An 18,867-nucleotide genomic window follows, 5' to 3' on the forward strand; every position below is an offset into this window, starting at 1 on the left:
TATATTTAATGAATAGACGATAATAATGCATAATTAGCATATCAGTTGTTTAACATAATCAAGAGAACAATCTTCTTAGGCAATGTGAAAAATATATGTATGGAAAAACAGCTTCTAAATTCTGCTCATAGTTTAAGGCGCTCAATAAAACTCTGTTCCATGGGTTCTACAAAGGTCGATTTTTATCCAGCCCACAACTCCATTTTCACAAATTGTGAATCTGACTATTTCAAAATGAAGTGCATACTGTAAAAATAAAGACTCAGTGGGGCACGATTTCCAGTACCCGCTGTGGCCCATTCGAAATGACTGCTGCAGGGAACGGTGATGCCACTATGCTGGAGTCCACTATTAATTGTTACTTTTTGGGAGGTCACAAAAAATGGGAAAACAAATCTCATGACCACTTAATACACATCAAGTTACTAAACAAAATAGAACTGCTTTTAATGTCTCAGTCAATAATTCCCTTTGTTTACCAATGTCATTGTCCCTGCCCTTCAGCAAAGAAGAGCTCCATGCCTGGTCCTCATCCAAGGCCTACTTTTTTAGACAGGCAGGGACGTTGGTGTCACCCTTGGCAGGCTGTTCTGGCTTTCTATATTCTGTTCACATCTGGGCTATTCCAGAATGTTTCCAAGTTTACCAGGAACTACTCGAGCCCAGCCCCACCCCCAGCAGCATCACCATCAGTACTACTCTCCCTCCAGCTAGAAGAAATGCTTACGGAGCTAGAGGCAGCTCAGCCATTAAAAAAAAAAAAAAAAAAAAAGATAAGTTCAAATGCTTACGAAGATATCACTGCCCCTTCTCCCGCCCAATCTTGCTGTTCTAATCCATCTCCACCTACCAAACAAGGCAGCTGCTTTCAGACACAAATCAGACCACATTATTCTTCAGCATTAAGTCCAAAGATTCAAACCATGAAAACGGTTTTCAATGTCTTCCCTATCCCTTCCTCACTGTGCTTCTGCTTCCGTTGTCTTCCTTGAGACAGTCTCATATCTTGTTATGAAATCTTGTTTCCTTAAGGAGTGCTTTTCTAATCCTTCAAACCAGGTCATAGTTTTCCCTGACTTCCCTTTACTCTGAGGAATTTATGATCAGTATTTGAGTGATTGATATATATTGGTTTCCTTTGTAGAGAGAAAGGTTCGTGAACTTCTGCTATTCTCCATGTATAGCTCAAGCATCTGTCAATGGCTCCTTATTTGGGAGATGGTCCATGGGTGTGTATCCCACCCCTTGAGAGGAGAGGAAGAAGCTAGACAACTCACCGCACTCATGAGCGAGTCCAGGACGCTGACGGCAAATGCTGTCCCACATGCAAAGGGCTGTGTGAGGTACAGCTCCGTATCAGGGTCATCGTCATCGTCTTGGTCCAAAAATTGAACATTAGTATCATTCACTAGAAAAGGCATAAAGTAAGAATTAGCATTGAACACCACAAGTGTATCAGTGATGCCAGTGAGACACTAAGTGACTGGCTTAGAGACACTGAAGTTACTGCCAAAGAAACAAGCATGGCAAAGCTGTTGATGGATCTTGGGTTGGTGAGGAGTGGGACTCAAGGGCCTGCTCCTGCAGGAGGACTGTTTTAACTTCTAAGACCCTGAGAGCAATGAGATCAAGCGGGCTTGCTCCATGGCAACTGGTAAGGACTGGCAAGTTGATGGCATTGACCAGTCCTTGTTACAGTTTTAGAATCATGACCAAGAAATACCCAAGGGCATTTTTTGGTAGCCAAATCCTTTGATAGATGAACATCATTCAATGATGAATAGCCATGCTACAATGGTAAAGTTAGCCACAAAAAAAGAAAGCAACTTATTCAGAAGGAAAAGCAATAGACCAGAAACACAGCAAGGGTAAATGGCAAGGAATTTACCCTCAGGCAGGACCCACAGCTAGCCCCAAGGATGAACCCGGTAGTACCTGGCGTGCCTGGCCTCTGAACCCACACCCATACCCAATAGGTCCTACTAAACACTCAGGAATGGCTCCCGGCTGCCTCTGACTGTTTTTCAACTTTCTCTGCAAGGCTCCACACACTCTCTTTCCCCTTTTAAACATCCTTGTCTTTCTTATGTTCTAGAAGACATGGTCATAACAAGATGCCTTCCTTCCCTTCCTTCCCTGTCATCTGAAGAGCCCCTAAAGACTTCTGTGTGCACCCACAGACTGAAGAGTGGTGTCCTTCCAATATCTTTAGCTTATAAAAAATTAAATGAGAAATGAGCTTCTATTCCTATCTTGGCCTCAGACATGATCAATTTTGCAGTGCAAGTAATAGGGGGAAGTGTGTGGAGCTGGGGAGAGCACACTTAGGATTTCTGGAATAATTAAGGTGGTTTTGGGGAGAGAACAGATGAGGTTTCCTAGCTCTCATCTCTTTCTAAATCTATCTGCCGCTAATTCTCTTCCTAGAGTGATTGTTTTAATTTTTTAAAGGAACTTTCTTGACAATTTTCCTTTAAAAAAATTGTTTATTGCATGAGTCAGAATAAATGATAACAGGATAAAAAGCTAGGCGTGGAATTATTTTAAATGACACCATCTCCCCCCACCCCCGGAAAATGAGGCAAATCTTTTCTAGATTTGATGACGTTTGGGTCCCAGTCACCTCAGTGGCAAGAGAAATGCAGGACAGTGGGCTGAAGCCCCAAGTCTGGTTTGTCACCAGCTTCTCTGGCAAAGCATGTCATGATCCTAGAGCTATGCTGTTCTCACTGCGAAGTGGGGAAATTATGCAGTCCCTCCTGAGGTATCTCAGAGACTCCTCGGGAGCCACACTTGGTGAGTCTGCTATAGGACCCAGGGTATGCCGTGGAAAAATGGAGGCTGATACCATGATTGTCTATGGATCTATCGCACTATGGAAATATTCAGCCTCTCTCGGCTCCTCTCAGAAACAGAAAAAGAAGTTTACTTATGAACCCTCCAAATGGTTCTGTTAAGTTGAATTACGATTGACCCTAAGCTGCTTCCGTGCCTATTTCATGTTTGACTGAAAGTGTCTCTTTATGTCATGAACTGTGGCCCCACTCCACAGGGAGACTGTATAACCTACTCCGGTAATAAGTAGCTCAAACTCAACCAATCACGATGAGTGTTCAAACTAGATCCAAACAAGACAAGTTCTACCTGTAGCCCAGTCAAGGTGTCTCCATGCCACACACAACTGCCCTCAGTGTGAGCCAAACATAAGGAACCATTTCAGTATGGGCCCCTGCCATACTCTAGAATTATAAAGTGAATTAAGCTCTCGAAAGCGGGCACTGGATAAATGCTCCATGATTAAGAGTACTGGCTGTTCTTACAGAGAACTCGTGTTAACTTCCTTGCATCCACACCATGGCTCCAGGGAACCCAACATACTATTCTGTCCTCTGGAGCCCCATGAGGGACATACATACACATACACATGTGTGTGTATAGGCAAACACTTGTATGCATACAAGAGAAATAACTACTTTTTAAGATTTTTAAAAATCATGGTTGTTGAAAATTTTGCCTTATATTTTTCTTCTCTGTCTCTCTCCTCTTTCTCTCTCTAGACGGTGTCTCATATGTCCTAGGTTGGCTTCAAATTCACTATGGAGGGGAAGGTTAGAGAAACTTCTGGTCCTTCTCCACCTTTGCAGTGTAAGGATTCTGGGTGTAGACTACCACACCCAATAGATGAAGTGCTAGGGATTGAACCCAGGGCTTTATTAATGTTAAACAAGTGCTCTCCTAATTCAGCTAATCCTAAAGCAATAATTTTGTCTTTTGGTATTCTGAAAGTATGCTGTGAGGGCCACAGTATTTCTGACCTAGATCCAGAAAATGTCAGCTACAGCAGCTCACGCTTCAGACTATGGTTTTATTCATTCACAACAGCTGCTGCTGCTTGTGCCATCATTCCTACTGGAGCAGCGTCCCTTCCCTCTTCACAAGGAGATGAGAAAGAAATGGTGCTGTGTTATCAGTGTGGCCCGGGTCAGAGCAACAACTCTGGACTTGAGTGACTAACAGTGTAGGCTATGGGAAGGTGTCAAGGCAAGAGCAAGTTTCAGTGAAAAGCTTACCTGTTGTTCCAAGATGCCCAGTCTTAGGAAGTCCTTGTGCCTACTTCCCAGAATAGCAACTACATGGCTAATTAGAGTTGACAAGAACATTGCCCCGTCACACATGTGATTAAATATAGCTAGGAGTTAAGCAGCTACAAAGTTCTTTATCATGGAAACTTCAGGATTCTTTGCCATGAGAGTCTCAGGACAGATGAGAACTGGAATATACTACGGTCTTAAAATGTGTTTGGCTTTGTTTGCCTCTGTGTCTTTGTATGTGTTCATGTATGTATGTGTTCATGTACAGGTGTATGTGGAAGGTAGAGATTAACATGAGTTGTCTTCCTCAATCATTTTCTATATTATTGTTTGAGACCAGGTCTGCCAACTTAACCTGGAGCTCACGGATTCTGCTAGACTAACTGGACAGCAAGTCTTGGGATCCTTCCACCTCTGTCCTCAAGGGCTGGAACTACAAGATGCACATTGCCATACTCAGCGTAAATGTGCAGGCTGGGGCTCGGCTCTCAGGTCCTCATGATTGTACAGCAAGCACTTTGCCCCGGGCCCATCTCTCCAGCTCTGTCTCTGTGCAATCACGCATATCACACATCGCAGGGCAAGTGGCAGATGGCAAGTATGTGCAGAGGTGAAGTGGGAGGGGGAGTGGTGGGAGGACATTGGCGTGGCTACTAGAGACACTAGCCTTAAGAGCAGAAAGAACACGGGGCCTGATTCTAGGCGCAAGGGGGTAAAGTCTGGTGTGTGAGAGTGTCCGGGGACTTGGTAACCAAATTGCTGCCTTGTATCTGGAGCACCAAACTTTTTGCTTTCCTTTTACACTAATCAAATTCAGGATACTCTAGTCAGTTAATGGCGTACGGATTCCACATGTAAAAGAAAAGCCTTGGCATGGGTGTCTTCGGAAAGCCTCTGTAGCTATCTGTACCGGAGATGCTCGGGTGAATTTTCCATCAGTGATATGGGGCACATGAGTTCTCTTGGTCTTTTATGGTCCTATGGTTCTAAGTAGAAGAATGGGGAAATTCAGGCTTTTACCAACAATGCTAAACATGAAAAAGATACCTCTCCTATTGTCTGCAACAGTGTGGTACTCCTTGACCTGAGTGAATTTGTCCTGATTAATAGCGCTGTCTAACAACCATGCAGGGTTGCATGGTGGACAATTTAATCCTTCGTTTCTAGACATCTCACAAGCAAGATTACTGGCTTAAAAGCTTCCTCTCTTATTTTGAAATATATTTTGGGGCCAAGAAAATGGAGTGTTCATTTCATCTGTGAGTCAAGTGAAGGCAGGTGCTCCCCACCCCTCCTCCCACATCTCTGCTGAGGAGCCCTTTGCTCTGTCTATTTAGGAGATCAATCTCCAGTGCTGAAACCTCCTGCTGATGGGCACCCTTTGTGGGTTATTAACCAAGTCAAGGGGAACCATGGAAGGGCCTGACAAATGCAGGCATGACCAGGAGCCTTTATCTTCTAGATAAATCCACTGTGAATCTCCCAGGGAGGCTTTGGATCAGCAGGGTGGGGGCCAAAAGGTAGGGTCCCCAGCCTGTTCTGCACCCTTCTTGGAATCTCGCTTTGGTAAGAAAAGATCCCCTGGGAACCAGCTGCTTTTTATGGCTTCAGAAGCCTAACTTCTGAGAAAGGGCCTAGTGGAGTGGGGGAGGAAAATAAAGTCAGAATAAAGAAAAATAAACAGCTGGAGGGAAGGCACGGTCTAGGATTTCTTATCTTAAAATTTTTATATTTTTTCTTTGACTTCCTCTGAGAGCTGTGAAGACATGTCAGTCAAACTGACAGCATGGTGGAAGCGGAATATAGGGCGGAGGCGGGGGAAAGGGGGCACATGTGGGATTTAAAAGAGAGGGAGAGAGAGGCTTGGGCCACAGAAAAATGAAACAGAGCAGAGATGCCTTGCAAGGCCCTGCCAGGTCAGATGGGTGTGATCAAAGGTTTACCGAGGCTGTGGGGAAAATCATTAAGAAAAGGCCAGAACAAGACAGTCGATTCCAGCCAGAGCCGCAAATAAAATGCATTCAAAGCAGTGCCATGGGGTAGCCTTTTCGTTACAGCCAGCGAAATGAAGGGGGAGAAAACCAATGAGAGCTGGAAACACCAAGATCAGAACAAAAGAAAATACTGATGTCAAGAAGGCAAGCACTTCTTACCCAACTCCGTTATCATTAGAATGTGCGTCCCACTGTTTTTTTCCTGATTGACTGATACCAAAGGCAACTTGCCTGGTTTAGCTAATTGGATAAGGCAGTTAAGGGTCAGGGAAAGGGAGTGGAGGGAAGTACAGAAAAGAAAAAGGAAGAAAAGAGTGAGGGAACAATAGGGGATGCATTCTCAAGCTAAGCCACCTGGACAACAGTGTACTGTCAGGGCAAGGGCCATTCAGTGGTTTTATAACTTCGCAGAGGGTACCAGAGAATGGCACAGACAGGTCAGAGGTAGGGTTTTATTAGCTATAGATTATAGCATTCAAACCCTGTGCCCTTCAGTCATATTTTGGCCATTTTTTGAAAATGACCTTTGGTGAGAATCTCAGCAGGGTGGGGTTGCTACATAGTGGAGCAAACAAATATTTGACTGAGTTCTCACAGGGATCCGTTCTCAGGTGGGATCGGCTCAGTCCTGAGCTTCTGAGCAGGGTTTCAACTACAGGAGCCATTGAAACAGAACCCTCAGAAGAGGCACCTTCGGGAAGAAGTCTCCAGAAGAGCCCTTGCCTCCTTTCTTCCCCGTTCCCAAATGGATGCCCCAGTTCCAAAGCCATTCTCATGCTCCTTTGAAAACCATGGCAAGAAGGAAGGAAACTGTCTATTTCTCTCCTGGGAAAGACAGAACAGTTTGTCCTTCAAACAATCTGTGTATCTCCACTCATCATGCCTTACCTTTGCCACTCCACCCCAAACCCATGATGACCAAAGGACTAAAGAACAGGCCAACCTCCTCATAATCTGGAAGACAAAAACATCCACCCACTGAGCTGACTAGAACTCCCTACCGAGTTCTGTGATGATGGGGATGTTGACTCCTGTTGTGATGGACGGCTGGCGCAGCATCCCGTGCACTGGGCTGTTGTCAGGAGATGACCGGTCCATTCCAGGAGGTGTGAATCCTAGTGGGGAGAAATTCAGAGAAGTAGAAAATCTGGAAACGATAAAACCACAGAACCCTCACAATCTAGTGGATGTATTATTGACAGGTCACCAATTAACACAGGATACATTCTGAGGTTTTTTTTTTTTTTAAGGCCATTATAGGAGACATACTTGAAGAAATTTTAACTTACTCTGACACCTTCGTAAAAATCCAGATCACATCAGGATACATGCATCCTACTCATAGTTTTCCCTCTCCGACCAAGTAGTCACCACTGTGCCTAGTTGTCCCTAGGCAGTCAGAACTATGGTCACATACAAAGTGTTCTTGCTCATGAAAAGTGAGCAAAGAAACACACATCACGTCTGACATAAGACTTTGTCTCCTCCTTCTCTTCCCAAAGCACGTCTAATATGAAGACGTGGATCACTATGGAGGTGGAGCTAGGACAGTCTCAAGCACCTGTCCTGACCCAGAAGACTCTCTGAGTAAGAAACAGTGATGTGCTCTTGTAAACCACTGAAACTGCGTTTGTGTGTTGTTACCGCAGCCTATCTAAACTCATTCTGACTATTCTCTTCTGCTAACTCACTGCATTTCTTTCTGCTCACAAGGAACTTAGGCCTAGGATTTGAAATGGTTCTGGCTTATGAGACGTGAAGGTAAATCTGCCTGGAGGCTTTCAGCAATTGTTCCTTGGTCTTAAAATAAAATGCATAGGAAGATACTTCGTTTGATTTCCCCTACACATTTTTTTTCATATGCTTGCAGTTCCTAGACCTATGATATCCCTCCCCCAACTAGGCTGAACACCTATTGAATACAAAAGTCACTTGTTAATACTGTCTGAACTGAGTCATAAAACTAGTCTTGAATTCCTGAGGTAACCAACCTAGTACTATCTAGAGATCATGAGATTTATGGAAAAGGTAAGATTGGAAATGTCAAGTTTAGTAAAGCAGAGACTTCCCTCCATCCAAGCCCACTGGGTCCCTTGTTAATGATGCAGGCAAAGACATAGAGGCACGAAAGCTCTTTGCATCATGCCCGCATTGTTCAGAAAGTTGTTTTCCAACTGAAGCACACAGTAACTGGATCTGTCAGCTCTGTGCTATCATTTACTTTGGTTTGTTTTAGTTTTTATTTTATTTAATTAAAAAATAGTTTTGGAGATATGTATATGTGTATGTATATGTATATATGTAGCCATGGTTAGTCTGAGTTCACTCTGTAGACCTGGCTGACTTTGAACTCACAAAGATCTTCCTGCCTCAGCCTCCTGAGTGCTGAGATTAAAAGTGCTTACTGCTATGCCTGATTCTTTGGTTTCTTATCTCTATATGGGCCTACCAATAAATGAAGGACTTAAAGGTACAAAGATACTTGCATGGTTTCCAAATCAAAACTCCAGAGTGATCATAGGATCACATTTTACAGTCAGTACTTAGTAACGGGACAAGGCTGGGCTGATTCGGGCTTTGGGGACGTCTTCTGCTCAACAGCTGTCCTATCCTTTCGGAGGCTCATATAAGCACAACGGGCTGGAGACTTTTAAGGGCACAAGCTTATTTCCTGCTCTCCTTTATATAAATATCCTACCAAGATCTATACTTTCATAAGGAACAAAAAAGTATCTATTTTCTGACTGCACTTAATTTTTCTGGAGTATTACAATAGCTCAAACAGACTAAGTTGTAGTCAATGAGTTAGTATGTTCACTCTTCCTAAACTTTGGAAAGTGTCTATTTTCCAGCCAACCATATAACCATATGTGTTTTAAACGTTAGCTGTTTTCTTTTCTCCGAACAGTGAAGGGGAAGAAATAAACTGTTTTCATCAGAAGTTGCATTCAGAAGCATGGAAAATTGCAAGGGACAGCTGTGCAGATTCCGTGGATGTGACGTTTTTGACTTTCTTCAACTTGACAAGTGAACACCTTGCATCGGTAATGCTCTATGCATAATACATGGCCTGTATTTTGACATCCATCATCAGACACTGACTGGAGAAACTATGGGTGTGTTCCTTGAGGTGCAGCACCCATAAAGCGGCAGAGATACAGGTCCCACAGTGTTAGGAAAGCTGTATTTCACTGCAGAGTCTGTAACCAGCCGAAGCAGCCTTTTATTTTATCTCATTTAAAGATTCCATTTTCCGCTGTGAAAAGATTCAATCCCTTTGCATAAAACCTTCATTAGGAGACGGCACACTTGCTTCCTTCCTAGGCCTTTTTCACTTTGCTTTCATTCTCCATTTCCCCCTGCAGACTCCAAGACTGGCTCCATCAAGCGTCTGCAACTGACAGACTGAAGGCTAGCCAGCTATCCTCCCTGAAGATCTGTCTCTCCATCCGGGACCCCAAGGACAGATACTAATGTTGACACGAGAACGTTCTGTTTTGCAACGTTTCTGCCCTCACACTGTGTGTGTGTGTGGGGGGGTGTTAACAAAAGTATAGATTGTCTCCCTTCCTCTCATATAGTAGTAGCAATGACTCACACATGATTAGCATTTTCCCCCTTAGGGGCCCGACTATAGGAAAACAATGTTGTGAAGAACCAGGGTGTTGTGGACTTCCTAAATGACTTGGAAGAGAAGAGAAATCTAGATATATTCCATCTGAAGGAATGAGGAATAAGGATGACCTGAGATATCATCATTTTGGTCATGGTTGACAACACAGGTCTCAACAATGTTCGGGTCTCCACCCCTTTAAATGCTGGCATCACTTTATATCTCTACATAAAACAACACTGGTGTTCTGCTTGTGCAAGCCAAGACATGTGGCATATACCCCAGGGATCTGCAGTCAGAGACCAGAAAAACTGGGAAATGCTCCAACATGGGAGACAAGCCTTCATTTCGCCAAAAGAAATCATTAAGAACATCAGCGTTGGAGAGCAAGACTAAGAAACCGCACTCGGAAAAGACTGAACTTGCATTTGTGGATTGCCTATGTTCTTGCTTAGGCTCTTGACTGTCCTACAGTGTTAATACTGTACTCCATGGATGTGCTAGATATGACTTCCCCAGACTGCTTCCAGGGAATCCCCACCCCCAGCCCAATGCCAGTCTTCAGTGGCAGCTGTGCCTGGCATACATCTGTTATCCACTGAACATCAAGCATCTCCGCCTTGACTGGCACTGTCTCGAGCCAGACACCCGCATTTCACATGCTGGCGTTTCCTGTTTAGCTGGGCTCCAGGCTTATGTTTAAGAGGCCTGCCTCACAAAGAAGAAATAAAAGGGGCGAGTGAAAAACATCATTTTGAAGCCGATGTCTTAGGTTCTAATTCTGGTTCTTTATTTCTCCGTCTATTAATTTTTAAAGATATTTTACTGCATTTGGCTAGTTATTTGGGTAGTCCATGCATGTATATAATGAATTTCGATTGCTCTCTCCAGTACCATTTACTATTTTCCCTTACCCTTCTCCATCCCTTTCTCAGATTCCCAACGTTTGGTTTTGATTTTTGACCCATTTAATTTAGTCAGGGCCACCTGTGTGACCACTGGATTGGGACTATCCATTGGAGCTTGGTGGAGTTATCAGGGGTTATATGACTAAAGGCTATGTTTCCCTCTTCATTGAATCTACCAGAAATGAGTAGTTCAGTAGTGAGGGGTATAACTCTGAGTCCCTCCTCCATCCATGCCTGACTGTTGACTGGTCCCTGAGGGTTACACTCTGAGTCCCTCCTCCATCCATGCCTCACTGTTGATTGGTCCATTGTTGTACAGACTCACCAAAGGCACCTGTGGCTCCTGTGAGCCTGTGATAGCTCTGGGCATATTTTGCAAAGAAAGTGTTCTTTTACATTCCTTCTTATTGCCAGGCTCTTACATTCTTTCTGTCCCCTAAGCCTTAGAGAAAACAACACAGATGACTTGGGTTAACTTTGTAGATATAAACACAGCACAGCCAATATTCTCACCAGGTCTCTGATTCTTCATCTAAAAGTCTTAAGTAACCTTTACACAAGGAATCTGAAAGGCAGAAGTAAAATGTGTCATCCCTAGGATGAAGCAAGTACTCAAAACTGCTGTCCACCAATGACAATATGATAGTAGATATACAACAAATACTTGTGCAGAGATCCAGCACCCATCAAGACCCTTTCCTATGGGTAAAGAACTGAAAAGCATTTGATAAATTTTCTAAAGAAGAATTTGTCTTAGAAAACTAATGAGAAACCAAGAATCATAGCGGGTGTTTTGTTATAAATAGATTAGTCCTGTAATAATATTAACTAGGATAACAACAACAACAATAAACAATAATAATAAGTAACAATGCAGCCGGAAATATCTCAAGAAGGAACCTGGATATTGGGAAGGCTGAGGTTTTCCTCAGATTTACAGGAAACTGGTGGCCAGTCTTCACAAAGGAAAGGTTCTCAGCTTCAACGAGCAACTACGGCCCCTTCTTGAACTTTCTGTCTTCTAGACCTAATTTCTGGCCCCTTTAATTAGGTGGAAGTCATTTGCTCCTTAGGCTCCTGAAACTGTCTTTACCACTCTGCTTTTTTCTGGCACCTGTGTTCCAGACACAGCATCCCTGCTGGACTGAATGGAACAAAGCCAGCCACAACCGACCTTCTCTGGATAGTAGTCGTTTTGTATGCTGAATGAGTGTGGGCTCAGTGGGGAGAAGAGAGGACAGTGGAGCACCAGTAAGTGCCAAGTTCAGAGAACTGTACTCTAGTGTGGGTGGCTTGGAATGAAAGAATTTCACACAAGCACTTGGCTGGTTCCTGCCTAGAGCTAGTAGAAAAGACAGGAAAAAGTGACATCAAGGTTTTTATCTACTAAAAAGTTGTTTCCTCTCCCACATGAGGCTCGGGGAACATTTCGGAAAGGGTGGGTAGAAAGACAGCAAGAGCCATGGGTCAGGGAGTTTGCTGTGAGACTGTGTCTCCTCCTAGTAACATCAGAAGTCACACCCACAATGTCTTACCAATATGTCTGCCTAAATGTGAACTGGACAAGAATGACACCAATGGCCAAGTCAAAGTGTGTGAAGACAAGCCCAAGAGGCCGTAACCCTAGGATGAAAGCTGGCCGTGTGAGAGGTGGTCTCCCCAGGGAAGAGCACACCAATTGGTTTCTAGTGCCCAATCGTCAACCCTAAAACCATAATAGAGGGAGCATTATATCAACTGAGTAGATTATATTCAGGAATCTATGTAGCTACATATATTCAAGTTGGAGCCCACAAGACGCTACAGTGAATGCACAGTTGACAGGCCAATAGACTGATCATGGGAAGACACATCCTCATGGAATAATCGGTTTTGCAGAGCTGTGGAAACATTTGTCCTTTAGAAAAGTTGCTGTCATGTCTGTGGAAACCTTGTGAAGCCATGATTCGTCCCTTCAAAATGGGATTCATTTCCAAAACACCTCAGCAGTGTGACTTCTGCATAGGCAACTGAGTGACCTTCTTCCATTCCCCCACACCAGGAAACCTTGGAGCAATGCATTCACTCTTTGTTCTAACAGTCAATTTACATAGAGTCAGTCCCACAAAATTACCTGTAACAGACCACACAGAAATTCTATAGAAGACAGGCACTGAGCAGGAAGATAGTGTGCACCACCACTGATAACAAACAAATCTGAGCATCCCCAAAGCTGGTTATCACCAAAGAGATTAGACTTGGAGAATGGGTGGAATCCAGGATTCAGGGATGTTTAGTAACTTTATCTAATGGTTTGGAATGTCAGGTACTTCCCCTTGGATGCTGGCCCTTCCTTGGGTCAGGTCACCTCCTCTGCAGTACTGCTTTGCCAGGTTCTGCCTACCCCTTCTTATGATCTTGATATGCATATTACGATTGTCCTTGCCTATTGAAATTTCCAACTATGTCTGTAAAAACTAGAAATCTCGTAGAAATAGATCACCCCTTCTCCTTCTCCTTGCTACTTCTACTTTTTCCTCTTCCTCTCCTTCTTCTTTCTCCCCTTCTACTTCTTCTTCTCCTCCATGTCCTTTCACTTCATTTTCTCCCATCACACGAAAAATAAAGAACATGCAGAGGTAAAGTGCTTGAGTTAATTTTTTTTTCCAAGCCAGGGTTTCTCTGTGTTGCTTTGGAGCCAGTCTTGTAGATTAGGCTGGTCTCGAACTCACAGAGATCCACCTGCCTCTGCCTCAGGAGTGCTGGGATTAAAGGCATTTGCCACCACTGCCCAGCTTGAGGTAAATTTTTACCATTAAATCCTTGTGTTGGGTCCAGAGCAGCTTTTCCAGGGCAACTTGGTACATACCTGCCAAGATCAGAAGGAAGGTGGGCCTGAGTCTCAGTTTGCCCTAGGGCAATACTAGCTCCTAGACTCCCTCCTGTTCCCATCTTACCCTGGGACCTGTTCCTTGCCTTTGCAGGAGGCAGCATTAACAGCTAGATATAAACTTGTTCTATGTTTACCCTCGGAATGACTAATTCAGTTTCTTTATTAGCTTTAATTCAAAATCATTGCAGAGTGTGGAGTTCTAGTCTTGTGAAAGCTGCTAACTTATTATAGACTGTGAGGAAATACAAGTTAGTCAGTCATCTTTAAAGTACTGTTATAATTAGTTACAGGGATAAGCCTTATTTAGTTCCCTGTATATGTTTTCAAAGTCAAACTTAAAACAAATAATGAGAAACAAAATTTGTCTAATTAGACATATCAAGGCAGCCCTCATACTTCAGAGATCTGCAGAATATAGCATTTAAAATAATGATTTAAAAAGCTTATTGTATTAGACAGAGACTCTGAGATCCTAGCAGGAACCCAAGGTCTCCAAAGAAGATTATGAGACACCATGATGTCTCCACCGGGATTATGAAGACACCGGCTGCCAGGACCTGGTCCAGACCATGGACAAACAGCAGGACCTTAAAGAATTGATTGCACCACTTTTGCCCAGATAAAATGAGGTCAGTCTTTTCCATGTCCCTCTTCCACAGAAAAAGAAAAGTTCACCATATGGCCCTGGCTGAGACAGTAAGACTGCTGTTCTGGATACTTCTGCCTCCAATGATGTGGAGACCTGGGTATGACTAACTGTATATGAACTCTGGTCCCTGTCATTTTTAATAGATTTGGAAACTATTTGGTCTGTGTACTCAGATATACTTTATTTATCTTCCTGAGATCTCTGATAGTATTAATGGCTAAGGCAGTTATAATGTCAGTTTAATAGCAAAAGGTATCCAGATTCTTTTTTTTTCATTTTTTTATTTTATTGAGAATGAGAAAAAAGTTTCCGCCTCTTCCCAGCCTCCCATTTCCCTCCCCCTCCCCCCACTCTTCTCCCCCTCCCCCCACTCCTCTCCCCCTCCCTCTCCTATCCAAAGAGCAGTCATGGTTCCCTGCCCTGTGGAAAGTCCAAGGTCCTCCCCCCTCCGTCCATGTCTAGGAAGGTGAACATCCAAACTGGCTAGGCTCGCGAAGAACTAGACGGTATCCAGATTCTTACACAAAGCAACAGCCAGCTTGTTAGCTCATTAAAACTTGTATTAAGGTCTGAGGATATAAAAGTTCATAAGCATTGAGGGTCTAAAAAAATGATTTAAGATATAAAAAAAAATGTTTACCCTGAAGCAATACCTGGTTGCAGGAAGAACCACAAGCTGAGATTACCTGACCACCACCCAAGAACAGACCATCCAAAGAAAATGCCTAACATTCCAACCACTGTAGAAAGGACCACCTGCCAGAACACACTCACCAAGACACCCCTAGACAAATGTCAGCCAATCATGGGTCCTGAACCTCAGAAACCCCTCACCCCCACCTTTACTACTATAAAAAAAACTATTCTAACTGAGCTTGGGGCTCTCCATTTATTCCAATACGTTGGGCATGCGGAGAGACAGAGTTTGCAAACTTGCATAAAATTAAAGGCTCTGTGCTTTTACATACTGGACTTAGTCTCCTTGTTGGCTTTTGAGGGACCTTGCAGATTTGGGCATAACACTTGTAGCCATAGGCATCCAATTCTGATCCCCGAGGATGGTACTGAAGGCCTTGAATATTCATACAATAACAATTAATTTTTAAAGGCAAGTAGAGGAAGGGTGTGTGTAATTGTGTGTGAGTCTGTGTGTGTATATATGTACACATACATGGGAGAACTTGAGGGTAGAAAGGTAAGAGGTAAATGTAATTCAATTATAATTTCAAAAAGGTATAAAATTTCCCTTGAATTAAAAAAAGTGGAAAAAGAACAGTGTACGCATGCAAAAAAGTTAATTGCTTCTGATTGGCATTGTAAATATGAATGCTGGTTTTCCGGCTTGTAAGAGACTAGGCACAAGCAACAAGGGGCTATCTATGACTCAGCCAAAGTAGTAAACTATAAAAGAGCTCCAGGGAGCAATGCAGGCTGAGGGTGCTAGAAAGGCGTGAGGACCAGATGGCACAAACGTATGGGCTTCAAAGCAAAGGGAAAGAAGGATGCAGTAGAGATAACCTGATTATGGTAACCACAGCATGTCAGAGAAAGAAGCATCAGGACCACCCTCAATAAAGACCGTTTTGTGAAAGAGGAAACTGGAGCCTAACCATGACACATACATGGTTAGGCAGTGTGCCCCAAGGGTGGGACATCTGGTTAGCAGATCTCAGATCTGAACCATGTGAGTTCCCAGGCTCCTCTACACTAACTTGCTTCTCACTGTGCCCCTGACTGTGCCCAAGGTGTTTTCATGACTCACCTCATTTATTGTTCATCACAACTGGATGAGTAGAGAGGCTAGTTAATATTACCATTTCTAGAAAGTGGAAATAGTACTAGGAAGAGTGGAGTATTTGCTGAAGGGTACCCCCAGTGGAAAGTAACAGATCTGGGAGCCATAGCCAGATCAGAGTTTGACTTAAGAGTCCAAGCATAACATAAAACCAGTGGTGTATTTCATGTTATAGCTGTGTGGCTGTGTGATCTCTCTCTCTCTCTCTCTCTCTCTCTCTCTCTCTCTCTCTCTTCCTTCCTCCCTCCCTCCCTCCCGCTCTCTCTATTCATCCTTCCCTCTTTCCCACCCCCCTCTCCTCAACCCTGGCAAGTAAGTTTGAGACTCAAGTCAGTCTAACTTTTATTGTTTTCACATTTAAACAATAGCATATAACAACTGGGACCCATTGCAGTCATGCCTAACCTGCTTTGGTACGGCAGCATGCACAGCTCAGTGTGTATAATAAATGCTTTATTACAGTACTTTTCCATGGGGGAATCACAAAGTACTTCCTAAATCTTCCCTAGTTAAATCCCCAAGCCTTTCCAGGGAGAGAGGGAGATGGAAATTCTTATCAATCACCTCCCCTAGAATAGATAGAGAAACGAAGGTAAGTGCTTCCCCTACCTCCCACCCCCACAGAGTTAACAGAAAGGAATTGGCTCAAAGGGTGAGCCAAATTATCTTTTATTGTGTGCATATAAATGATGGTTAGAAATCCATATGCTACGTTAAACTAGGGAAATAAATTAGACCCAGTCATCGAGGTTCGCTGAGACAGGTATTCAATATGAAGTTGTAAAAGGAAAGATCACCGTTAAAAATGATCTATAAAGACATGTTAAAAATCAAGAGAAACATCTCATGTTACATCATCTAGGAGATGAATTAGATTTCCTGTTAATGCCAGCAATGAAAAAAAATCCCCAAACCAAATGTCAGATGAAGTGAGGATCAATAAAAATATTTTGATAAGTAAATGCAACAGTGCTATTTAACACATGATTGGCAACTGCTGAAACATCAATTATCCAAATTTTCCATTGCTGCTTATGGGAAAATTATGCAGATTAGAACTTGATTAGGCTTATATCATGAGACTCAATTTAGACTTTTAATCTATTAAGCTCCAATAAATGAGGCATCTGAATAGCTCCCCTGAGCAACTACAGTAATAGCCACAGCAGTCATTTCTGCAGTGTGTATGCCAACAAATTTATCAGCAGCCCAAGTAAAGAAAATTCCATGTTGGAGAGGCACAATTGCTTTTGAACTTGGAACAGTAGAAATAACCTAAGCCTATAGGGTTGATTTGGGAAAGAGATTTTGGGGAAGAGCTACCAGAACACTCCTGTTAAAAATAAAAAAAAAGAACTTTAGGTTAACCTTGCAATAGATGTGTATATTTTCCACGGGTTTTTCAGTGGCTTCCAAAGCTGGAGTCTGGTGTCAAGGATTTACGCGATTAAAAAAATAAATAAAAAGAGATTACTTCCTGAGGTGACGAGTTTACCTGATGTTGCCCAAAGGTGACTAACCACTTTCTGGTTTGCAGCTCCGAGTGGCCAAAGCCTCCAAAAGGGAGCCTTCATAAGTTAAAATGAAGAGCAATTGAGGAAGACACTCAGTATCAACCTCTGACTGCCACATTACGGTCCCATACATAGGAATACACACAAACACATGCACACACACACACACACACACACACACACGTACTCAGCCAGAGTACTGCAAACTGGGGCTGCAACATTCACTAGTCCGCTTTGGGATGAATTAGACAGGGAACATTAATCAAGAGGTGAATAATAAAAAATTAAGTAGAGCTCTGACATCTGACTAGTTAAGCTTTTTCAGTTTGATTTCTATTATACCCAAATTCTCCAACTAGTGCAATCACTGGGGAAAATCCCCATGGAATAGTTTATATATCACTCATTTCTCTCTCTCTCTCTCTCTCTCTCTCTCTCTAAATGTATTATTAATTACATATATGTGTTAGTCTATGTGAGTATAGGCCACCTGTGTGCAGGTACCTGCAGAAATCAAAGACAGCATCAGATCTCCTGGCACTGGAGTTACAGGTTGTGAGCTGCCTAACATGAGTGCTAGGAACGGGCTCAGGTCCTGTGAAAAAAGAGAAAGCATCTGAACCACTGAGGCATCTTTCTAGCCCACGATACAGGCTATGTCAAAGCAATGACTTCTTAGATGGGTTTCCCATATGCTTGTGAGTAGCAACCAGTGACAGACACACCCTTGGCTAGTGCCGGGGCCCAATTCTTTCTACTTGCAGTAAGTCACACTGACTGCCTGTTTCACACTGTGATTTTTGTAGAGACTGTATTTCATTGGCACTTTGGGGAGCTGATGTCACATGCTGCCAAAAATGCCTGATTCTCTTTTCACTTTGCATCTGGGGTCTGACTCAAAGCACAACCAATGAAACCAGCCAATCAAATGAACTTTCTCTAAGGCTGTTTGCCTGGTACTCTTTGTAATGTAGATTCAGCATTCTTCTGAGAAATCTCACACACAGAAAACAAATGTGTTGTCAAGAGTCACCCCTTAAGAAGTCTCTCTCATTAAAGAATGTTTGGACTAATACTTGTCTCTGAAAGGGCTGGGAGAAATGATGAAGAGGGGCCAAAGGGAAGAAAGTCAGGGAGAGGGAGGGAAGGAGAGAGGACAAATCAGTCACTATTGAAATACAACTGAAACCACAGATTTGGAAAGACACCAGATATCTACCTGGTCATATGCCTTTGTTTATGCAAGCACAGTGTCATAAGATCGTTTACAGCTCTCTATTGATGCTTTCACATCCTCTCCATTTGTTTGGCAACTCTACAACAATACAGACTTCGTCAATATGACTCAGAGGACTTAAATTTTTTAATTTATTTTTTAAAACAATCTTTTTTGATTTTACATACCAATCCCAGTTTCCTCTACTTCCCCTT

General features: G+C 43.0%; 1 protein-coding gene across 7 annotated transcripts in view; it reads right to left on the reverse strand.

Annotated features, from left to right (window-relative positions):
- The window catches only part of Kcnma1 (potassium calcium-activated channel subfamily M alpha 1), a 717,904-nt gene that overhangs the window by 31,431 nt on the left and 667,606 nt on the right, over positions 1–18,867 (reverse strand). For all 7 annotated transcript variants that reach the window (XM_050127309.1, XM_050127310.1, XM_050127305.1 and 4 more), the window contains 2 exons: positions 7,087–7,200; positions 1,278–1,408 (listed from right to left, as the gene is read on the reverse strand). In XM_050127309.1, coding sequence (XP_049983266.1) covers positions 1,278–1,408; positions 7,087–7,200 — 245 coding nt within the window. The remainder of the gene's footprint in view (positions 1–1,277; positions 1,409–7,086; positions 7,201–18,867) is intronic.

Source organism: Alexandromys fortis, unplaced genomic scaffold, assembly GCF_014885135.2.
Source record: "Alexandromys fortis isolate MF-2015 unplaced genomic scaffold, M_Fortis_MF-2015_v1.1 scaffold_277, whole genome shotgun sequence".
Lineage (NCBI taxonomy): Eukaryota > Metazoa > Chordata > Mammalia > Rodentia > Cricetidae > Alexandromys > Alexandromys fortis.